Here is a 24,543-nt window from a genome sequence, read left to right on the forward strand (position 1 = left end):
AAAAATCACTACCCACCCAACAAATCTAAGCCAATAAAGAGAGACTTCATAGTTTAACCAACAATTTAGAACACATCTAAAACATTTCTACTAAACCTCCTTGTCTCCTTATGCCTGAAAATATGTGTAAAGATCTGAGGATGGACAGTAGACCCAATTCATGCTCTCTCTTAATTCCCTCTCCCTCTCCGAAGTTCAGAGGAAAAGTTCCCAGGGCAGTCTTGCCTCCGGATGTCAATAAAAATTTAACTTTGTGTGTGTGTGTGTGTGTGTGTGTGTGTTGTTAAATAGTACATTTCTCCCATCAAGGTCTTCTTAAACACGGAACCTTCTCCTAGACAGGGTACCCAGCTGTTTAATTTAACATTGATTTATTGCTTTTAAAAGTAAATTTACACACATGCCAGCAGCGCTCCGTTTTGTTTCCCCAGACTCTGAGATTTATTTTCTACTTAGCGCTTGTCTGACAAAACAATGTCCTTTAACTTTATTACACATCGATGAGGAAATCTGTCTTATTTTTGTTCAGATTTATTGCTGTGTTACTTGTGGGGACTTTTGTGATCCAGAAAGGCTCAGGTTCGAAAATAAATAGAAAATTAAACAGAGTTGATCACAAAATAATGATCAAAACCTTAGAATATGGTCCAGCCTATACCAGCCTGCTGGGGGGTGAGGTGGGGTGGGACACAGGATGAGACTCCCCTAGTGAGCACCGTTTCTCTGGAAGAAAACAAAATGTCTTTAATGGGCAGGTAGCCTTTGAAGGTGGAGTAGCCAAATCTGGGTTCTGTAATATCTCCAAGTTATTGGTTGAAATGTATTTGGAATTACAGGGCAGGGAGGTACATCTGCGAGACTCCCCACCCCATGGCGGCCTTACCTCCGTGCAGAACTCCCAATTATCACACGTTCGTGATGACTGAGCCCAAGGGAATTAAGATGGACTTTGAAGCAGCTTTTACGGTACACTTCATCTACATTTGGGTTTTCTTTAGTTCTCATTAAAAGGGCCACTTTCTTCTTTTCATTGATATATGTCTTTGTGTCCTTCATTTCACACTCTTAAAAAAGTTCTCTCATCAGATCCAGTGCAAAAAGGAGGGGACGACATAATAACCATCATAATCATGATAACAACAACAACAAACAACTGGTACTGTGGGTTTAAATCTTTTTTAAAAGAAGGTTTTCTCCTGTATAAGGCATGGCCCTCCAATTAAAAAAAAAACAACTGGGGTTGAGAATGAGGATAATAAAAGTGTTTCTAAGGTTAAATTACATGAAGGCAGGCTTAAAAATCATCTCTGTATGTGATGAGCTTTCCTCTCCCAACCTGATTTCTCACAGAGACATTCAGTAATCACTTCAGAGCTGTTCACATGAGGAAATGAGGACACTATCTTTTCTAGTAAGAAGTGAAGATGTGACAGGTTTTGTTATTGGAATGAGGGAGAACTTCGTAAGATATTCCCTTTTTTTCGCCCCTACAAACACAGCATCTTAAAAATCCCCTGTCTGAAAGCGTGACTCGTCTGTTGCCTTTCCACTCTGGTCAGTGAGTCCTCGAAAACACCGTAACATGTTTCAATAATTCTGAACAATCCAAGAAGATTTTTCAAAGTTAATGGATCATTCTTTCTCCTGAAAACACATAAAAACACGATTGTGCACGCAATTCCAATCTAATGAGAGGAAGGAAGGAAGGAAGGAAGGAAGGAAGGAAGGAAGGAAGGAAGGAAGGAAGGAAGGAAAGAAGGAAGGAAGGAAAGAAGGAAGGAAGGAAAGAAGGAAGGAAGGAAAGAAGGAAGGAAGGAAGGGAGAGAAGGGAGGGAGAGAAGGAAGGAAAGAAAGGAAGGGAGTGTAAAGACAGAAAGGAAAGAAAGAAAAATAGGAAAAAGGGAAAGGAAAAAATATCCCTCTTTAAACGGGGGGAGGGGGAGTAACTGCGAAACACTGAAAAATCTCCTATTCATATTAGGAGCTACTACTTCTTATTCTGTTTTTTTTTTTTTTTTTTCTATTTGCCCTTTGAAAAGGGGTCCTGTCACTCAGAAAGGGGCTGTTTCTTCAACCTCCTCCCCATCCACCCACCAGCCGGCCCCCCTCAGCCTCGCAGCCCGGCCCCGGCCCACCCCGCGGCCCTCCCAGCGCACACACAGTTTCTTCCAAGTGCTTTTTCAAGTAAGAGCCGGAGAGATGAGAGGTGAGGCTTCCCCAGCGCGGAGCCAGACAAGTACTTCTCATCCCGGCGGAGCGCGGCCCGGCGCGGCCAGCCCGAGGCCCGGACGTTGTTTTTATGTCAAGAAGCCCCACGGCCCCTCGGGCTGGCCGCCCCTCCCCGCGGCGGGACCACAACGCCGTGCTCTGGCCTGTCACGTGGCCGCGCCCCCGAGCCCCTGCGGAGCCCTTTGTTAAGCCCCCGGGTCCCCACGCGCGGCCGCCGCGGCTGGGGCGATGCCGCAGGGTATGCGCCCGGAAGACGATCGCAGTACCCTGGCTTTGCCTGGGCTCACCACACAGCCCCCAAACACCTTGGGCAGAGGCCCCAAGCACTTGGCAAATCAAGATTCTCCGTCCTCTGGGGAAGACGGCCCTGGGCCACCTCCAGTGTTTCACACCAAAGGCACAAAGTGGGGCGAGGGGGCCAGTGGAGGGCGCGCCTCTGCACAGGGGTGTAACCACTGGGCTGACTTCCCTCCTGCTTTGCATTCCGCCTCACCAGTTCCTCGCCTTTTTTTTTTTTCCTCTTCTCTTATCCTCTGCCACGCTCAGAGGCTCAGTGGGTGGGAGTGTGTGTGTAAATGTGTGTGTCGTGTGTGTGTGCGTGCATGTGCAGTTAGGTGGAAATTTCATAAGAATATGTCCAAGGCTTATCAACTTGCTAGGGTGAGGGAGGATGTTCTCCAGTAAATGGACTGGTGGGAGAGTTTAAGCGACTTATTTGGGAGGAAATAGGGGGTCAGATTTGGTCTAAGTGGAACATCTGCAAAACATTCAAGCAGCTTATTCAACAAAGAATCTAGCCATTTATTGTAGAAATAATAAAAAGCCACTAATGATTATGGTTCCCACCCCTTCCCCCAAAAGGCCAAATCCTAATGAAATAATTCAAAGGTAGGCCTCATTTCCTAATAGTGGAATTAAACAACAACAAAAAAGAGCCCAACTAAACTTTCCAGCTCGGCCTTCTTAAGGGCCTGGGAACCTTGCTGAGAAATTAGGTAAATAAAAGGCGAGTTGGAATTTCTGTTGAGCTGAGGCTGCAGTGCCCTGACTTGCACACAGTTCTGCCTTGATACGCAATTAAATTACAGTAAATTCCTCTTTAAATAATAAAATTTGGAAGACTCCTCAGGATTCGAAGATGTCTGGGGTTAAGTAGCTTTTAAAACGTCAGTTTTTAAATGGCTTGTGCAATGAATAGCTACCTTTAAATTCTAAAACCATTATAAATATGCTATACATCTGGGTGCCAGTTTATCTCTCCATATTTCTTTTTAAAATGAGGAAAGCATTCATAAAAAGCTACTTGGCACACTTTATTTTAGGAAAGCAGATGTTAATTTTTTCACGTATCATTTTATGACCAAGTACATGTGTAACGCTGGAAAGCATCCAGAACGCCTCTATTATTTGCTAAATGACTGTTAGTCGAGGCATATTATTCTCAGCCTAACCACGGTATAGGTTATATCAATAAAGGAAACATCTGTGATTTTTTTTTTTTTAAACCAGAGGAGGCGGGTAGAAAGAGTTACTAGAAGCGAGGCACGGGGGGATGGGGGAGAGTTTGGGTAGGAAGAGCGCACCTGCGTTGTAGCAAATAGGATATTTATATTGTTCGGTGCAAAACAAAGTCCCTCAGTCAGGCACTCGGGGATATTTACATGGCGGGAGATAAAGTTGAAAGCCTTTTCGGGCGTGCCAAATGGGATTCTCCCAGTGGCCTTCTGCCTAGCAAGATAACAGGTACCGAGTGCTCCTGGCGGCGTCGGGCCTTCTACCGCCGGCTCGCCTTCCCTGCACGCCAGCCCCAGGCCCAGCCCGGGTTGAATCAGGCGCTCAGGCTCTAGGAATTCCCAGGCACCGCGGAAATTTCAGCGGGGTTCCCAGCCTAGAAATATGCTCAGGAAGCGTCCTCATTTGCCCTGCGTCGCTCGAGGACGCCGGCGCCCAGGAAAAGCCAGTGGGGTGATAATTAATGGAATACAATATTTATGGTCCGATGTATTGACTCTGAGGCAAGCCGCCGTGTAGAGTCCGTGGGGGTCTGACAAACAGGGGTGAGTGAACAAACATAATGACCGGAGTACTTATGCCTATCCGGTTTACTCACTTAAACCCGAGGTATGTAACATCACGATAAATACTAATATCCACCTCGACAGACCCACAGCACCGCTGTCCTCCTAAGCTCTCCCTTCCTGAGCGCTGCCCTTTACAAAAAGGCCAGAGAGGAGGTTTTTAATATAAAATGCTGCAAATATGAAAAATAGGTCACCAATAAAATTGGTCTCAGCATGGAGCGTAATTGCAACAAAGTGCCGCCGAGTAAAATCGAGGAGTGAGCTGGCTGAGGCGGCACAGTCGCGAACCATCTGGTGTGTATTAAGAGTGGTGCTGTAAATATTGCTGAGAGCTAATGCATTATCGGCTTCTATAAGTGCACAGGGCCTGTAAGCTTTCCATATGTTAGAATATGTAGATCGGGTGAGAGCAGGGAAAGGTGTCTTATCAATCACAGGCTTCTAAAGCATTGTTTTGCCCATGCTTTGTGGATGTTTGGCCCCCCAAAAGTGTAGGATATTCATTCTCATTCTCTCCCCCCACCACCTTTTTCCTCTTATCTCAATTCCTCTTTCTCTTTTTCTCTTGCTCTTTCTCCCAGCTCCTTCCTTCCATCTCCTCCTCCTCTCTCCCTTCTCTCCAAGGGGATAGGGCAGGCATTGCTGACGTCACTTCACATCAGTAAAAGAGAGTAACTGTTTCAGAGAGGAAGAAAAAAATCATCTGTTTTTCATCAGTACTAAAGTTTTGCCTCTTTAATAGAAATAGGCTGCCCAGCCTGAGTACTCCTTGTGTTTTGAAGCTTATAACTACTATTACCCCTTTGGCCCAAGAAGTGGGGAGGTGTTCTTGATCCTGTGAGCTGATTCATTTTATAAGTGGTTCTAATGCCAGAATCAGCTCAAATAGATGAAACTAATTAAAATAAGGTGCAAAGATAATGTCTTCTAGAGAATATTTCACATCTACACCTCCTAAGCAACTTTTGTCAAGGAGTGTGGAGGGCTCCTGGTTCCATGACATTTCTGCTTTGAGTCCTGGAACTTCTTCCTTTCTCTGAAGTCTCCCTCCATAATTCCACCCCCCACATACCTAACCGCCACACACAGCACAGCTAATAAATTTCCTGCTGTCACATTACTTTTCTGGGGAAAACAGAGTCCTCCTTTTCCTGATGATACCCCACATCTAAGAGTTTAGTGTAATTATCCCCCATCTCCTCTGAACCCCCCTCCACATATTCCTCAGCTACGAGATTTTAGTCAAATCCAGTGCCAGGAAGTTTATTTACGTTGTCCCACAGAGATCATTTTCTCTCTCTCAAAATTGGCCTGTTCTCTTATTCTTCCTACTTTCCTTCTCCTTCCTTTTCTCCCCACCTCTCCCTCCTGTGCACATATAGCACAAACCTCCAGCACTTCTAATGTGGATAAACCTGCTGGTCGTGACAACCCAAGTTCAATCAGCAAATAAATAAAACTCTTACTTTTCTTTTTTGGCTGCCGGCTGCATTTCCCCTCTGGTCGTTGCCTCCTTTAATTATAGGAGCTATATTTCTTCCCTGGGAGACATTCGAGGGGATTTTTAGTTGGAAACTCGTTTCTGCTGAGTTATTTTGGAGCCAGGACCAGTGAGTGAGTGGCCCGTACCCAGAGGCTTTGAGTGAAGTGCAGATTGAGACATATCGAGTTCCCTTTAAAAGGATCATTTCATGTGGGAGGTTGGACACAAAGTTTGCACTCGTGACTGGCATTCCAGTGAGAGACATGCATATTTTAAAACAACAAAGCAAGCTGGAAAGAAAGCTTCGGGGAGGGGGAAAAACTTGGAAAGAAGTTACTAAGTGACAAACACCTGTCAACGTGGGATAATTTGCACACTCCAATGTAAAACTATCTGACTAGTTTGATGGAGTTCAAGGAACAGGATCTGGGAGGGCAAAGTGGATACATATTTATCCCTGTGAGATATGGCTAAAAGACACTTTTCCCCCAAATAGGTGTAAGGTCATTAAAACTGCATGTTTGAGCATAATTTTTAAATGCTTCCTACAATAATAGAAGTTTCTAAAATTGCATTTTTCTGATAGTTAATACAAAATTAGATCTATGTAATTTTAAGATGTATTTCATTTAAAAAACAATGGAGAGCAATAAAATTATAAGCAAGATCCTTATTACAGAAAACAAAATTAATTTTACCTCATAACAAAACATGACCAAGAGAAAGAAGGGGGGGAGCTCAAACAACCCCTGATTGCTAGGTTCTAGAAAGCTTTAACTGAAAGTACCAGCTTTACATGTGTATGTGAATCAAATATGTAAACATCCACCTCTCTTCGTGTCAACAAGGAAAAATGGCAAAACATTCTCAGAGAATTTTTCTCTCCCATTTAAGCTTGAATTTTCAACAAGTATATTATACTTTGACAGAGAAAAGCAAAAAAGTTCCCTCTTTAAGAGGAAAGTTTTTAAAAGAAGAGTGAAAGATCAGGCAAGATCCTGGTATGTCTTTTTTTAGGCACTGAATCTCCAACAACCACATGGAAGTTCAGGCTCCAGCTTCCACCGAGAAATCTTTTTCTCCTCCAGATCTGAAGACAAAAGGAGAGGAGGCCTGGTGGTGAGCGGGATATCTCTGTTAGTTGTCAGCGCAGGTCCATGGGTTAGGAATGCTAATGAGCCTCTTGGCCAGCTGAAGACTTGGTTCTCTCTCTCGCACACCCTGACGCTCACACACACTCGGGCTCCTGCATGCCGACTGACAAGCACACAGACAGAGCCTCGTGCACGACCCTGTCTCTCTCCTCTTTCCTCTAAGCCCAGAGATCGATCGCTGACCCCACTGTTGGGCCAACGCTTTATTTATCTGTCTGCGCAATGATATTATCAGCCTTAAACGTTATATACAGCAAATGTCTTCCTAAATCAACACAATAGGATAGCTTGCAGAGACCAGCCTGGTCTTTCTTAAAGAAATCCCTCCCTATCTCTTTCTCTTTTTCCTCTCCCCTGCAGGCACCCCTTCTTCCTTCCTTCTTTTCAGCTGGGGGTATTTTATATGCTGGACTTGGGGATTTGATCCTTTGCTTTCAGTTTGGTTAGAGGAGGCCTTCGCAGACCAGGAGATGGATAGACACCATTATCCAGCCATCACTGAGATCCCCATCAGGGGTTCCCTTGTCAGCCGGATCCAGCTGCCTAAAGCCACTCCATTCACATGATCCGAATTTCTCAAAATTTGGGTAGAAGAGAAGGCGAGAGGTGGGGAATGGAGTGTGCAACCTTCCACTGTGTTAATTGTTTTCTTTCCTCTCAATTACATTCATAAACCTATTTTCTGCATTGCATGTTATTTCTTTGTGCTTCAAAATTGAAACCACGTGCAACTTTCTCCCCTCCGCATACACAATAAATGCGCTGCCCCCTCCCCCCAGCCCATCACGCAACTGTGTACATCTTGGTTACTCACTCCGCGCTCCGGCCCCCGAGAAGAAATTGGCCCCATGGGACTTGGTGAGGCTTTGTGAAAGCATCTCTCAAATCCGTATCTCGGGCCCCCATTCTCGGAGAAAGGCTCCTGGATTCGCCTCCCGGGCCTCCCCACCACCCCCTCCTCGTACAGGTGGTTGAGGCTTACACAGGGAGAGACAGTAGAGAGGACATCCAGGGAGAAAGGCAGCTCCGCAGTGTCTAGCCAGGACCACTCACCACCCACCCCACACCCTGGCTCGCCTGCCAGCCGGGGTCAGCTGTGACCACGGGCGTGCCTCTGCCAGTCCCTGGTCCCCACACCCTGGGCATAGCAGATCCCGTGCAGGGAGAGGCTACTCCCTGGGGAGCATTCCAACCCCAGGTCCTCCCAGGCAAAGAAGTCCCACTACAAATAAATAAATAAACTGCAAAGTGGGGGAGGGGGAGCTGGAAAATGGATTCGCTGACAAGGAGAGATAATAAATGAGAGGCGCTTTCAGATAGATATCTCAGACGTGAAATTGCGCCCAGCTGGTTGTGTAAGCAAACAAATAGTTTCATGTTAGGAACTCTCAACTTGTGGCTTGATGAATAGGACACGACAGAGGTAAATGGGTCTTTAACTCATTTAGGAATACAACTCTTTGGCTTCCCAAGTAAAAGGCCCAGTGACGCCAGGGACCCTGAGCAGGCCCTTTAACAAGAGTTTTATTAGTTCCCACTTGTGTCCCCCTCCACTACTCCTCACACTCCTCATGGTCTGCTATTTGCAGAGACATTCAGGTGATTTGTTCTGAGGAATTGCAGAGCTCACAGGATGAGTTATAAGGAGTGTCTAGGAGTGAAAGAAGAGGAGAAAGATTTTTAAAAATAAAATCTCCCCACCCCCCTACATGCTTCAAGCAGACAAGCTCAGGTGGGCTCAGATAGAGGGGACTCCAGATCCCCATCACGCCTGAATGCAAAGCTGGGTGGTTGGACCTCTTGGGAGCCAACCAAGACCCTGTGTGGCTGCCAGAGGCCAAGAGCCTGGAAGAACTGGAAGGGTGGAGTCCCCAAAGCTCATGGTTCTCCTGGTGGGCAGGAGGGACCCCACATTCCCACCATAGGCTTCCACTCAGCCTGGTCCCAGGTTGGGATGTGCGTGTGGGGACAAATGTCATACTTTTCCTCCCTAGCACCAGGCCTTGTCCCCTGGCTGCGGATAAAGTGCAGACTCCTTCCGTATCGATTCCCAGAGAAGAGCACGTCCTGAGATGGCCTGATGTTTTCCACAAAGCTTGTGGCTAAGGTAGTTTAAACAGATTTCAAAGCTCCTAAAGTTCTGAGTTGTCCAGCAAGCCTTTAGATTAGAACAGCGAACGTGTGACTTTCCTAAGTCACTGGTGATTTCGAGAGCGAAGTCACCTTATGTGGGCTGCCCTCCAACTGTTAAGAAGAATTTCCTCTTGCCCTGGGGAACGAGTCGGCTCTACCCTGCCCAGTTAGCCCAGTCCTACTCCCCTGACTCTTTAGGGCCGCCACCGCCCCTGCAGGCGAGGTGTGGCTGGGAGCCCAGAACGACTGCCCGGCCTACACCTGCTGCGAGCCCCGGTTCCACGGCTCCCCCTGGCGTCCCACATGAAGGTGGGCTCACTGCTCAGGAACCTTCTGGAGGCCACCCAGGCAGAGGAGGCTCTCAACTACACCTCGCCTCCTGCCCAGGTCTTGGGCCATAGCGGCAACTGGGGACTGGGGAGACACAGGACGCTGAACCCGGGACAGCCTGGCCCCTCCTGGAGCCTGTCCCTCCGCACTGGGAGGAAACCCCGGACCGCTCCGAGCGCCCTCAGCCCGCAGGACCCGCCACGGTCAGCCCAGCCCGGGCGGGGTAGGGGATCCTTCACATCGCCGGAACTGAGAGCAGAGGGTACTTTCCAATTACCAGAAGGCTCAACTCGTTGCACAGATAGCCGCGTCTCAGCTCCCAAACTTCCCCTTAGCGCGTGCAGATTCCTGTCTGCCCTCCCTGTGAAGGAAAGCCAAGGGCTCCTGCAACCTGTTCGGCCGGCGGGGACGGCCACACGACCCCTGATTCCAGGGAGGCTCTGTCTCTCTCTGGATGAGATACACAGAGACCTCCGGTCCTGGGAAGACGACTGACTCTCTGTGGGTAATGCAGACAGGGGCCACCCCAGTCACAGGAGAGACAGAGGAGAAACCCACTGCGGGGAGATGGGGTGGGCAGGAAGGTCCTGCGGAGCGCTGGAGAACCCCCGCCTCTCCCTTCCCTTCAGCCCTGGGACCTCCTGCTCCTAGAAGAGTCCGGGAGGGAGGCTGGGCGGCCATAGGAGGGCCTGCACTTCTTCCTAGGCTGGGAAGATTAGCCCCAGGCTTGAGCCCCGCCTTAGAAAGGTCGCTGGGATTCCCCAGGTCTTGGGCAACGTTCCAGCCCTGCGGAGCAAGAGCCAAGTTAACCACTGTCACCTCTGGGCACTGGAGCAAGCGCGAGTACATCTCGGGCTACTGCAGCTGGCGGGCCAGTCTACACTGGGCGCCTTGCTCTTGGGCCTCCATATTGAGATTAATTGAAAAATACGTTTCCGACCTACGAAAATGTTTATCTGTTTTCATCAGAGGGATCACACTGTAATGAATATATTTACATCTCATTTCAGGAAAGGCAGGAAAGATCGCTGGGCTCTCCGAGGCAGCTCGTCTCCCCTCCCCCTCAGAGCCCTGGTTGCAGCTCACCCCACCCCAATCCGGAACCCGCAGCCAGTGGCGCTCGCTGATACTTCTTGGGAAGCGGTCGGGGATTAACTGTGGGCTCTGCCCAACCCCTCCTGCCTTAGGTGTCCAACCTGCAGGGAAGTCAACACAGGCCCAAAGACGTTATTTCTGGGCGTGGTGCAGAGGATGCAGCCCGGGGAGGGATAAAACGGGCCCTAGTGGCTCCATATCCTACCCGCCTGGCCGCCCTAGCTCAGGCCGGTCCCCAGGCGGGCCAGGCTGCGGATCGTGGGCCTGCAGTGGCTTCTCCACAGAGAGTGCGGCACTGCCCATGCTGCACTGCACCCAGAATATTAAAAACCACAAGCGGGTTGGAGTGTAGGAGCTTGTTAATGCATTTGGTGGCGGGGGGTACCGGGGGGACGTGGAGACTTCCAGATAGCACACTGAAAGCAAAACATTGCCAGTGACTTCTGAAAGTGAAGCTCTTCCCTCATCCGGGCCTGTCTGGGGCTGAGGGAAGGGGGAGGGGTGAGAGGTGTTATTTTAAAAGATCTGGCTTTATTAATACGTTAAGAAAGAGCTCCCTTGGCAGTATGTGTTCTCGCAGCGCCGGCTCTGATCCTATAAAACATTCATGCTTCGAAAGCTGTTACAGAGAGCTGCCCCCCAAGCACACCCACCGATAGGCCTCAGCGGGAGGCTTCTGCCCTCAGAGGGCCACTAGGGCCCAAATACCTCTTCGGTGAAGAACCTGCTCCAGCCCTCTGACTCCTAGGTTCCGGGTCCACGCCCCTAAGTGCCACGAGCGGGGCGGGGCAGGGGTTCCCTTCACCCATCCGAGTTCCAGGACCCTTCTGGGAACCCAGGTCACAGGGTTGGAGTGAAGGGCAAACCACAGCCACCTCTTCAGCGGACCATAACGGGGAGCAAAGCCAGGACTCCCAAGGCTGAGGCCCCAACTCTCTCCCAGAGCTGGGAAGAGGCGGGATCTACTAGCGCCGGGCTCAGTGGCGTCTGAATGGCCCAATCCCGCCACCCCCAAGTCCCGCTCTCCTTGTCCCTCTGTAGCTTCTCCAGCTCAGCAAGTTCCCACCTGCAGTAAAGCCCCGGTTGCCGCCGCCAGAAACTGAAGCAGGCTGCGCCCCCGGTGCTTGGTGCCTGGAGACACAACCAGCGCGCGACCCTGCCTGCCCCACTCCCTGGCCCAGCTGAGCACGGGACCGCCCGCAGCCCACAAGGTCTCAACCACTGAAGTCAGCAACCAAGGCGCCCTGCCTCTCCGCGGACCCCAGCCCATGTAGAGCCTGGCCCTCTGCATTTACAAAACCAAAGTAGCAGCTTGGTTTTAGGAAATGAATCTAACCAACTTTGTAGTAGACTTTAAAAGTCTCCCCTTTCACACACCAAAACCTTCAATTCTAATAATAGTTGAGGTGGAAATTAACAAGGAGTTCTCTTGCACGGATAACATCCATCAAGTAACCAGACACATGGGTTTTGCTAAATTCTTTTATTTTTGTTTAAATTTTCACTTCAATTTTAATTCTTGAAGAACAGCCTCGACAACATATATCGCACTCATTATAAGAAGCAAAGGGTTATATCAAAAATTATTAGTATAGAATCACAGGAAATCTGGTTTGGAACCAGAAAAAAATACAAAACAGATATAGATACATAGACACAGGACAATTTTTTATAATTATTTGGAAAATGTTATTTTCCCCTAATTCTTGTTTCCTTTTTCTTTATGCGCATACGATGTTTAAATTTTACAAAAAATGAAAATAAAGACTAATATTTTACAAAATGAATAACAATGTTCAGTGTGTGTGTGTTTCTACATAGGTTTCAGTCCACTTCCATATGTGTTGTTTCTGTACAGAATATATCCACATCCGTCCACAATAAATCCTGGAAGGTCCATTAGTTTCCTTCTGTTTTATTAAAATTCTCATGGTCCTCTCTTCCAAAATTTTTTTTCTTTTTTTCACCAGACAGACACAAGGTTCTTTTTTTTTTCTTTTTCTTTTTTCTCTTTTTTTTTTCCTCGCCAACGTGCTCACAGATCTGATCCTAAACGAGTCTCTTTTTCCCATGCTTTGTAGCTCGGGTTGTATTTCTGCTGGGTGGGCTGCTCTTGTCTCGGCCCTCCTCCCTCCCGCCCGGCCTGCCTGGCCCGCTGCACCTCCCGGTGTCCCCGCGGCTTTGGAGTCCTTGGCCCAGGTGGGTCCACTGAGTCTCTAGGGGGACGGGGGCAGGTGGGAAGCGCCCAAGGTCTAGGAGCACTGGATGGACATGTAAGGCCAGTTGAAGCTGCTCCCAGACAGTAACATATCGCGGATGAGAGTTTCGATGGGGGTTTTACCTACCAAACGGACGAAGAAGAGCTGCTCGATGACAGAGGAGGACACGGTGCGCAGCGAGGGCAGTCGCAGCAGCAGTTTGCCGAAGCGGCTGGGCTGGTTGGGGTACTGACTCCTCACGTACTCCTCCAGTGCGCACTGCGACTTCTCCTGCAGGCTCTCGATGTGGGCCGCATCCGACAGGCCACAGGCATCTGCCCGAGCAGCCACAGGAAGGAGAGACAGGGAAAGGTAGCACACGGTTAGGCTGACAAATAGCAAAGGCACAAATAAGTCATTATTTTTCTTTAAGGAGAAAAGGGAAAATAAAAAAGAAGTAAAAGAGAAAAGAAAAATTCACCCTCCCATACTTCTCCATCCCCTTCTTCATTCCCTTCTCCCCAGCCCCCAATACAATACAAATAAAAATAAATCAAACCCCCACCAAGCCTATGGGAGCTGGAGAGACAGGCACACACATGCAGAGGCAGGAACCTCTCTAGTCCCTTTGTTTTTCCTCTTTCACCTTTGGATTAAATAATGTACAATGCTGGAACCATGTTTGCTGTGCTTAACAACCTGTCCTCCGCATGCAAGGGAGCACCTTTCTGGCCATGCTCATTAACTTTCACCCCTTTTGCCTGTAATTTGGGGGAGTTCAGTACCCCTTAGGAAATATACGGCCTGAAGGGAGTTCTTAAAGGATTCCTGGAGTCCCCTCTCAAACCCAAACAACCCCAACCAGAAACCTCAAGGAGAACCTAGATTGTGTAGTGAGCAAACACATGGGAGGGGGTAAGGAATCATGGGATGACAGCGCCTGGAATCAGATGAAGCCCATGCTTTAGCAATACATGATTTGAGACCCACTATCTATGCAAGAAAGGACTCTGCAGCAAATCCTTGGTGAGGATGTACACTTCTATCTATATCTTAGATCAAGTAATTGAAAATTGGTCACATCTCTGTAAGCTGTAAAATAATCAGGAAGAATATGACTCAGTTACTCCAGGCTGCAGAAAGGCGACATCTTCAGTGATCAGACACAAAGCTAGGCTACAGGCAGCAGCTGCTGCTGCTTCAGAACTGGGGGGTGGGGGGGACATGGGTGGTGGGGAGTTGAGGGGGGACTTGGGGGAGATAAGCTTTTGGTGGCAGGACCAAGGGAGAAAAAGGCACCTCCACACAATGACAGCACCTCAAAATCTGTGTGCTTAGTTCATGTCAACCAAGGTCTTGGTCCTCTAAAAGTATCTCAGGGCAGCAGATTATACTATATCAACTAACTAGAGGCAAGCATAGGGAGGGGAAGATGGAATAAGAGAAATGAAGTAAAGGCATCCTCTCCTAGTTCAAATACCCACTTGTTTCTTATATTAATAATAAATATTTTAAAATCCGGGAAGATCACAGAGGAGCCCTTAGCCAGTCAGGAGGTTGACTAGAGATCAAAGGCAGAGTTTGCTAATATATAGATCTGGGAAGAAATTCATGCATGGCAATGCCCCCAAAATGACATTGTATAATTGTGAATGGGCAAGTGTGACCCTAAGAAGACACAACAAATGATTCAAAGCGAAACCTGTGTCTGCTGAGTTTCTGAGCTTTATGTCCTTATATTTCAAGAACTGGGACTTACAAAGCATTCTAACACCTTCATCTACAAGGCTATGGCCTCGAGCAAAAATATAAATAAAACTAGTGATAATTCAAGAACTTCTGAAGCAAGCCTCCTTTGACCTCAGATACAGACTAGGTTCCTCTCAGATGTCTAATTACTCCAGCTAGCCAGTTGGGTATATCCACACTGGTCTGATTTGGGAAGCCAAATGAGACTTTATGGCTATCAGGGCCAGGGCAGTAAGAGCTCTGTGGGGCTTTGCTGCTTAAGGAAGGCACCCTGAGTTTGGCCCTGCTTGCTAACCTGGCCCCCATGAATGACCCTCACTCAGACCCAGACCCATATTTACATAGAGCTTGCTTTACATGCATTATCTGCCCGTATGCTATGGATCATTCTCAGTCCTAGACAATGCAATGTGAAAAGGACCCCTTGGTACCCCAGCAGATTTTTTTTTTTTTTTTTTTTTTTTAAGATCCATATGGCATCCCCTTAGCTCAGTAAAATATCTATCTGACATTTACGATTAGGGCCCTTGAAGTACAAGGTCACTTCCCGACTTCCAAACAGGCCGCTCCAAGAAAGACAAGCCCAGGAAAGGCCTGCCTGGGTCCTGTGCCGGTTGCTTCCATTTCTTCCTTCCTTTGGAGGCGAATGCCTATAGCTGGGCCTGCCTCCCAGGTACCAGACAGTTAGCTCTGTGGCTTCCCTCCGGCAGGAACCTTGGTTCTGGTCTGGCTTCCCAGTCTGGAAACTCATTCAACCCTTTGCAACAGGATTCCCCCAACTGTGGACAGAAGGTATGAGCTCCCAGATCAACTAGGGGGTTGTGGTGACATAGCTAAGTGACCAGGGGGTGTAATGCAGTATATATTTACGCTCCATGAGTTATACCCCAAACAAGAAAATGAGGCATAATGTACAAAATCCATGTCACACTTTTTATACGGTAGTGTCAGTATGGGAACTCTCAATATTTCTTCTACAGTGTATGGAAAAGAAATTATGTAAATAAATAACCATTACTGCTCAGGCCCTCCTGGCTTAGCCTTTGTAGTACAGAGAATGTATTTCATGTTGTGCATTCAGAAGAGTTTAGTGTTCAGGAAATATAGATGTAATCAGCTGCCATAACTAGAAATCAAAGTTATTATTGTGCTGAAAATGGATTTATTGTATTTATGTTAACTACATGGTTCCTTTCAGAGAAAGTCTCATTTTTTTGAAAGAATATTTAGGTGTATGAATTAATGAATTTTTAAAAAAGTAAGTTCAGGTCATGACCTAGTCCTTGGATGCAGTCCAGAATATTAAGGATTAAACATACCATCCGGAGGCCAAATGTGAAAACCACCACGGGGGACCCCCGTGCCAGCTTCAAATACTTAGCCAAAGCAAACCACATTGGACAATATGTCTAAAACTGTCTTTTCCATCATTCAAAGTTTGCTTAAAAGTTGGATGACTTTGAGAAGGCTTCCCATGAATTCCCTTCTGGCTAGCAATCAAAACAAGTTTAGTCAAAAGTGGAAATGTGTTGTATGGGGGGGGGGGCGGTGAATTACTACTGACAGCTCTATTTCCATTTTCAGATATTCTACTTGCAATTTTCCAACAAAATAATGTTATTGTTCATTTCTAGGCACTCCTTGCACCTTGAAGACTTGATTCAAGAAACTTCTTTGGAAAACTTTTTAAATGAACACTTTTCACAGGAATGTTTTAGTATGGAAAGTTAAAAGAAAAGCATGAATAATTCCACAATGCTTGCCCGAAGCCTGCACAGTCTTCACCTCTCTCTGGGAAAGGGCATGAGATTAGCAAAGTCAAGGGGGTTCAAAGAACCTTAGGGGGTATAAGGAAAAGAGAGGAGAGACCTTTCCTGAGAAGACGTCTGTCCAGTTCCAAGTCTCATTTCTGCTTCAAGACACCTCGCTGGATGAGATTTTCAAACCCCAGCTTCCCTGACACTGGCTTGCTTCCTGATGAATTTGGCTAAAGAGCCCAGTAGTAGACAGCCAGCCAGGCCCCAGGCCTGCCAGAGCTGAGGCAGCCTGGTTGCTGCTTCCCAGGCTCTTTGTCACTTTTGAAAAACACGTTTCCATCAAGAAGACTTATTAAGATAAAATGCATTCAAACACAGAGGAGGCTATTCCATAAATCTTCCATTTGTTTTAAGGTTTGCACTTTATCCTCTTGGAAAGAATAACTCCCTCTCTCACTTGCAGACCTGCATTTGCACTGACAGTAAAAGGGGGGCAGTCCAAGTCCATGGCTCTGGCCACCCTGCATACAAATGAGATGCTCTTGTCTAAATAAATTATCTGCTGTTCAGATCGATATTAATACTACATTTGCTACATTACAATATTGTGCAAATTTAAGAGTCATTTTAATACAATGTAAATACGATTCTTCACGCATGAAAGCCAAGAAATATTGATAGATTATACCATTGCTTACTGTTCAACAAGGCCTTAGGAAAGGGATTTTGGTATCTCTGTTCAAGAATGGTTTTAATTTGGCCATTGGAAAGCCTGGCTTTAGGACAGATTTATTGGGATGGTTTATTTGTTCTCCGAAAGGAGGAATTAAAAACAATACTGCCAATAATGGTGGTAAAACTGCAGCTAACCCTACTCACAGTGGTCAGGGCCCAAGACCCAGTGTAAGCAGCACTACTTCCCACCAGCGTCCTCTCTGGCTTTGTTTCTATTTCTCCCCATTACCTGCTGTCCTGGGTGTTTATATGTTTCCCTCTTGCATGTTATAATAATAAAAAGCCGGCAATGTTCTCAGATGCTCAGACCAGAGCCCTTCAAAGGAAACGTTAATGCACTTTCCTGGAAGTTAATTTGAACCATCTATCATAAGAGAAATTGTTAACATACATGTTACCACTGCCTACACATAATTTGATATTTTTAAAGTCACTCTGTTAAATTTCCAACCTTCATGTGTTTTGCATAGCTTTGGAATTCATCTCCAGGCGGGGAATCCTCCCATACTTGCGGGTTCTACAGTATTGCCTTTGTTTTTTATCTTTCTTGTTTAGATCGAATCCGTTTTTTACGACCCTCAATAACCTCAGCAACTGCAAACATGAATGGTTTCCGATAAGGGAAAATCAGGCAGCGATAAAGCGGGATTATTTATGATTTATTTGTGCGTATTCTTCTCTTTCCACCTCTCTCTGTGTCTCTCTGTGTCGGGAAACTCATCCAAGGAGCGTGCCACAAAGGGTAAGAAGCCACATTCCCACGTTCTCTTCCTTCCCTCGCCTCCCCCAGAAACGCTGAGCTCTGGCTCACACATAACACGCACCACACACACACACACACACACACACACACACACACGCAGCCAGACGGATCCACAGCACCGCCCCCCCGCCCCCCCCCCCCCCGCCTCAGACACACACCCGCGGCAGCCGCGGCCCCACGTAGGGGTCCGCGCGACCAGGCCCGGCCGCCCGCCGGCCGCACCCGCGCCGCCTCGGTTCCCGCACCGCCGCGCTCCCAAGATGGCAGCGGCGCGGCCGGCCGGTCCCCGCGCGGGGGCCCCAGACCCCGGCCAGGCTCAGGGCACAGCGAGGGCCCGACCCGACACGCACCAGCTGCGCGGGAGGCTCAGAAGGCCAGGCCCGGGCGGCGCTGGGCCTGCGCTCGCCGCCGGCGCGGCCTGCCCTCCCCGCGACCGCAGCCTCACCTGACGTGAACAGCACGATGGCTTTGAGGCAGCTGTACTCGGCCGAGTCGACGTGCAGCGCCTTGAGCTTCTCCACCTGCTCCTGGAAGATGCGGATGTGGTCCATGAAGGCCACGACGCGGTCGGCGGACATGGGCGAGGCGTGCAGGCCGGCGGCGGCCAGCAGCGGCGCCACGTGCAGCGGCATAGAGCACTGGGCCGCGTTGAGCACGAACAGCTCGCTCCAGGTGAGGCGTAGCAGGGACACCTGGTCGGTGATCTGCAGATCCGGGAAGAAGGGGATGTTGCGGGCCCACTCGACGGCGCTGAAGAGCAGGCGCGCCGCCAGCTCGCAGATGTTCTCGATGCCCATAATGTTGTTGGGCTGCATGCACTGGCTGCCGTAGCGCGACGTGGGGTAGGGCTCGGCGCGCAGCAGCAGCGAGATGTAGCCGGACAGGTAGCAGTGGCCGTTGAGGGGGTCCCCGTTGGTGAGTGCGTACTGGCCTGGATTGGGCTGGGTTGGAGGCATTCTTCCTCGCTGAACCGCTGACAAAAAGAAAGAGAGAAAAGAGGCAATGTGCATCCAGAGGGCTTGCGAACATTGCCGCGCCGCAGCGTACCCAACACAATGCAGAAGCTCTTCCCGCAGCCACACGCGCCCCGCGCATCTTCTCCGGCTCGCTCGCACAGTCCACACCGCTAGGAGATCTGGGGTGAGGCCCTCCAGCTCCACAGCTCGATGTGTCCAGCCATCGCCTGAGCCCTTGGCCACCTCAGCCCCGCCGGAGCTAGGCCTGACTACAGGGCCCCCACCCTGGCAAGGTCAAGAAAGTGTCACCCAACCCCTAAGCCACCAAGGGGGAACACACAGATAAATGAAACCCCACTCACCCCTCCAGAATGGGGGAAAAAAAAATCAAGGTTAAAAAAAGGCGAAACCGGAGAAAGGTTGTGGTTCTAGGCAAATGCCTAGCGGCCTCCTTATTTGCAAGCAAGCAGCGTTTTGCTGATAAAATGTTTCCACATTCTCTTAAAATGCTATAGAATAATTCTTAAAATAGACACAAGTTACATATCCTACTAACCACTTACAACTTTTGAGTAGAGAACAAGTAGCCTGCGCCCCTCCCTTCTCCTCTCCTCCCCGTCGCCCCATACAAAGTTCTCACTATTAAAAGCAACAGAAAATTGAAAATTTTCAAGAAAAAAAGTTGAACTTACAGTAGCCAAACATTATTGAAAAAAGTAGGAAATATAATTAATGTCTGTCCTGCGCGGTGCCACTGCAACCTGCAGCCAGCTTTTGCCCAGTGAATGCACGAGCTTTCAACTGCAAAAACACTGGATTCATTAACCATCTGAATGCAAAACGTAAGCATGCTTTGAGTTCTTAAAGCTGACCAAAGTTTTTTTTTTTTTTTTTTTTTTTTTTTTTTTTTTTTTAAATGTGTATGTTTTACTTCAACAGTGCCAGCGTTTTAAATTGCCATGTAAACAAAGACAACTTTAGGAAAAGTTAGGGCTACTGAACTCTTCCCCCCAACAAATTAATATAGATATGTTCATGTACATGTAGCTGTCTTATTTCAGGTTTTGCTCTATTTTCTGAAGTTTGCTTTGATTCTAATTTTAATGCAAGTTCCAGTGCAATTTAAGCTCTTGAAACATAATGGCTAGAATACTTTTTTCTAATTATAGTTTTGAACTTGGCAGTTATTTTTCAATTAAGTGAGAGTACAATTCAAAGTTGTTTTTTTTTTTTTTCTTTCAGATGCCTACAAAATCTCCCTGGAGCTAGAAATGAAGTAGTCATATTTGTCTGCTCCTTAAGATCTGAAGGAATTCAATTTCTTTTCTTGTGGCATATAAAATATAATTTTAAAGTCAATTACAAGAAGGAGTAATCTGCATTCTGCAAAATTGACTGGTTCGCTAATTTGACTATAAGACATCTTTAATGATTGTCAAGAGATAAACTTTAACTGTAAACGGCTAAATATATTTATAAGAAAAGTACTGCATCTCTTGCCACATGAACATGAAGCATATCCAAATACAACATCAAAAGTTGTGTTTTTTTAAAAAACAAAGCCATACAACACAGGGATTAAATGATGTGGAAGCTCATGCCAGCTGTAGTCTATGCATTATGGCCAAATCAGAAGGATCGGTAAATGCCGTTGTAAATTGTAATTTGTATGCAGTATTTAAGCAGAGGGTGGAGTTTGATGAAGAAATAAAACGAGTATCATGCTTTAAAAAAAATGACACAACTATGAAAGCACAGTTCAGTCACAAACTTTCCTTTCAAAGTAGAGGGGTGAAAACAAGGCCACAGCTCTGGAGGAGGCGGCCCCAGCTCCGTGAAGAAGAGAGGGAACCAGTGAACGGGCCAGAAGCCCCCCTTCCCCCCTAATTAGACCTACAAGTGCAATAAATCTCACTCCTCTTTTTCCAAGCTAAGCTTCCAAAAGGATGATGGCAGCAATGAATCTATGGTTCAGGGTACTCCAGCCCCAACCCTCCCCCATTTTAAATAAAGGGTATGAAGAGGTGGAGGGAAAAGTGTAATGAAAAAAAAAACCACAGAAACAGAGTTTTCTGGGGGAAATAAGCACCCCTCCCCAAGTTCATGCCAGCACAGCCCCAAGCAGCCTCACGCACACGCGGGAAAGAGACACACCGAGCACATCCAAGACAGAGGGAAGAAGGGGATTTTAAGCCACAGCTCACGATCTCAGGGACACAATCCTGAGCAGGCAGCGGGCGGGGTGGGGGAGCCGGGGAGAGGAGCGCAGGCCGGGAGGGGGAGGCAGCGGCAGTGAGCTGGGGAGGGCGGGGGGAGACGCCGGGGGAGGAAGGCAGCGGGGAGAAGGGAAGCTGGGACAGGCCGGGACCACAGGAGCCCCAGCCCCACACAGCAACCACCCGGGCGAGAAAGAAAGAAAGAGCCAGGGAGGCGGGCGAAGCGCGGGGAGAGAAGCAGAGAAGAAATATTCACCTTCCCGCCTCATGCCCACTTTGAGGCACTTCTTGAGGCGGCAGTATTGGCACTGGTTGCGGTGGTGCTGGTCGATGGGACAGTTCCTGTTGGCACGGCATGTGTAAGTTAAGTTCCTGCGGACGCTCCTCTTGAAGAAACTTTTGCAGCCCTCGCAGGTGAATTGGCCGTAGTGCTTGCCGCTCGACTTGTCCCCGCACACCACGCACTCGATGTGCTGCTGGCTCTGGCCCGAACCGGGCGGGCCCTGGCCCTTGTCCCCCGCCGTGCCGGGGGTGGCGGGCGCTCCGGGCTGGCCCGGGGTCTGCGGCGTGTGCGGCGCGCCCGAGCCCGCCTGCTGCTGCTGCTCGCCGGCGCCGCCGCCGCCGCCGCGGGCCGCCTGCGCTGCGGGGTTGGGGCCGCCGGGGTTGCCCCCGGCCACGTCGTCCTGCGGATCTCGCCAGCTGCTAACTACCATTGCCATATCTTTGGGCCCGGGGAGCGCTGGGGGGAGCCGAGCTGCTCGCCGAGGGCCGCGGGGCGCGCCGGCGCGCTGGGAGGGGAAGGGGAAGGGGAAGGGGGGAGGGGGAGGGGGCGGGGGGCCCGCCGGGCGCCCCGGGGTCGCAGGAGCCGAGCCCGAGCCGGGCACCGGCCGCTGCCTCCGCCGCCGCCGCCGCTGCCGCCGCTACTGCCTCGGCCGCCCCGCTGCTGCTGCGCGCCCGCCCGCCCTGCTGGCGTTTTGTTGTGGTTCCTGCTGTTTTCTTTCTCTCTTTTTGCAGCCCCCCCAGGCTCTCAGGCTCCCCCCCCAACACCCCTGCTCCCCTCGCCCGCTCCCCCCGCGCTCCGTTCCTGGGGGGGCCGCGCTCTCCTTCCCCCCTCCCCACCCCCCGGCGAGCAAGCTCCCTTCTCTCGCTTTTTTCTTCTTCCCCAAGTTGCAAAATCAGAAATGGCACAGGCGGCAGCCGGGAGCGGCGCGGGGCGCAGCGCCGGGGGCGGCGGGCATGGGCCACGGCGCGCGCACACACTCGCCCTCCGCCTCGCCCGCACCCCCGCGCACACACACACTCGCACACACACTCGCTCACCCGCGCCGGGCGCCCGCCCGCCCGCCCGCCGGCCGCTCGGGCTACGCGCAGCGCGCGGGCTGAGCCGACATAGAGGAAGCCGGCGAGGGCGGAGGCGGCGGCGGCGGCGGCGGCGGAGGAGGAGGTCGCGGCTGCAGGCGCCGCTGGAGCTGCCGCCGGAGCTGCTGCGGCGAGCGCCGCTGGAGGAGCCCGGGCCCGGGCCGGAGTCCGAGCAGGAGTCGGGGCCGCAGCCGGAGCGCGAGCGGAGGCCGGGGCCGCCCGCGCCGCCGCCGCTGTCCCGGCGGGAGCCCTCGCCGGGCTCGGGAGTGCAGGGAGCGCGGTGAGCCGAGCAGGGCGCTGGGCGAGGCTGCCGGCGGCGATCAGGGCGCGCGGGTGTCGGGGGGCCAGGTCCAGGGCCGGACGCAGCCAGCCATTCAGGAAGGCAGCGCTGGAGAGCGGGAGGCAGCCGGCGAGGAAGATCACACACTTTGCTCTTTTTGTTGTGCCGGTGGCGCCGGGCTCTAGCTGCCTTCTTCTTTCGGGAGGTGACGGAAGGGGGAAAAAAATACGGGATAATTCACGCCGGCGACGAATTCACAGCGAAATAGAAAAAATAAAAATCAGAAGAAAATAATTGCCAAAAAAAGGAAAAAGGAAAAGCGAGAGAGACATCCAAAGTAGGTCGAATAAATAATCCTCTTCTTTTCCTCTTTCTTGCTCCTTCTTCTGCTTCTTCTGCTATAACACACAGAGCTAGTTAAAAAAACCCTGGAGATCGCCCAAAAATGTTCTTTTTTTAGTATTTTAAATAAGTGCTCTTCAGCCGGGAACCAACACCCTCCCTCCAAAAAAAATCATATATGTATAAAATAACGATAAGAAGAATACGAAGGGGGTGCCTCCTCCTCCTCCTCCTCCTCCTTTTTTTTTCTTTAAGTTTAGCCCTCTCTCTTCTGCAGGAATGGAGTAAAAGAGACGAGGAGGGAGAAAAAGGAGAGAAAGAAGGAGAAGAAGGGGAAAACAACTAGTAGAATATGTAAGAAAAGAGAAAGGAGAGAGAAGAGAGGTTCAGAGAAGAGAGGAGAGAGAAGAGAGGAGGGAGAGAGAGGGGGGAGAAAGAGAGGAGAGAGAGAGAGAGACAGAGAGAGAGAGAGAGAAGAGAAGAGAGAGAGAGAGACCCAAAAATTGAATGCGTTTAAACGGGAGGACTCGCAGAGCAATGTTTCCGAAAGGGGGATCTGCGCGAATGTCTGTATATAGTGAACTTTGACACTACTATTGAAACTGACACGTTTCTATGGAGATCGCTGCCTTATATGGAGCTCGTGTCAAGGAGCCAAGAGAAGGGCTGCTGGCAACTGATAATCAAAGGCGACTGACTGGTCAGAGCCCTGAATCGGGGGGAGAGAAAATGGGAGGCTAAGGTTAGCCAAGCCTCCTGCACGCCATTGGTTGGAGAGCCCCTCCCCCCTCCTCTTCTGCTTTCTTTCTTTTTTTCCCCCCTCCCTCTTAGCTACCTACAGACTGGGATGGTGTGGGGAGGAGGAGAGAAAGTGAGGGAGGGGGGTGTGTTTCTGACAAGCGCAATTTACATTGAGATCGCCCTGCGCTGCTATTTACTCTGAGACCTGATTAGTATGGGTCGTCTATGGTCACACACACACACACACACACACTTACGCACACACCCCAGAGGGGGAAGGGATGACGAGGGGGGGAGAACGCCTAGCGATGGGCAAAAGGAGAATTAGAAGGAAATTATTTTGATTTCTTCTGAAAAGTTTTTAAAATTAGATTTTATGAGCGTGAAGAGAGTGTCATTTAAAATGTTTAGAAAAAATTTTAACGGGAATGAAACCCCCACCATTTTAATGATTCGTGAAATATACTGGATTTGGATTGTTTTCTTCTCTCACATATAAGCACAATCCAAGTCTGGATTCTGCTCATTTTATATCCTTGTTATAAACAAGGTAGGATCTCCCTATTTTTTGATCCAAAGTATACCTGGGTTTAAAAGGTTTAATGACGACAAAGCACACTCCTGGAATTTGCAGCTATTGCCACAAATTCGATCGGAATCAAGGGTTCCTATTTATCCCAAAGACGATTTTAAAAATAAACTTTCCAATCAATCCAGTTTTTCCTTCTTCTTCTTTTTTTTTTTTTTTTTTTTAAATCACCTGGCTGTTCCAAACTCCAACAATGCTTCAATAATTATTAATAAAACAGTAGTAAGTCCCCATATTGTTGCGGGGTGGGGGGAGATTAGTGTGGCCAAATCAGTCCCGGGAAAAGAGCAAACAAACGAGAAGATGGAGAGGGGGGAAGGCGGAGAGGGAGAGAGAAAAGGGGGAGGCGGAGG

At 49.3% G+C, this 24,543-nt stretch overlaps 1 protein-coding gene across 1 annotated transcript; it reads right to left on the reverse strand.

Annotated features, from left to right (window-relative positions):
• Nucleotides 1-11,973: 11,973 nt before the first annotated feature.
• NR2F1 (nuclear receptor subfamily 2 group F member 1) lies at nt 11,974-23,554 on the reverse strand. The gene is made up of 3 exons (XM_007978456.3): nt 21,136-23,554; nt 18,153-18,680; nt 11,974-13,038 (listed from the first exon to the last, which is right to left on the reverse strand). Exons 1-3 carry the CDS (start codon nt 21,596-21,598, stop codon nt 12,758-12,760), a joined length of 1,272 nt encoding a protein of 423 aa, XP_007976647.1. The 5' UTR covers nt 21,599-23,554; the 3' UTR covers nt 11,974-12,757.
• Between the last annotated feature and the right edge of the window lie 989 nt (nt 23,555-24,543).

This window comes from Chlorocebus sabaeus, chromosome 4 (genome assembly GCF_047675955.1).
Source record: "Chlorocebus sabaeus isolate Y175 chromosome 4, mChlSab1.0.hap1, whole genome shotgun sequence".
NCBI classification, from domain to species: domain Eukaryota; kingdom Metazoa; phylum Chordata; class Mammalia; order Primates; family Cercopithecidae; genus Chlorocebus; species Chlorocebus sabaeus.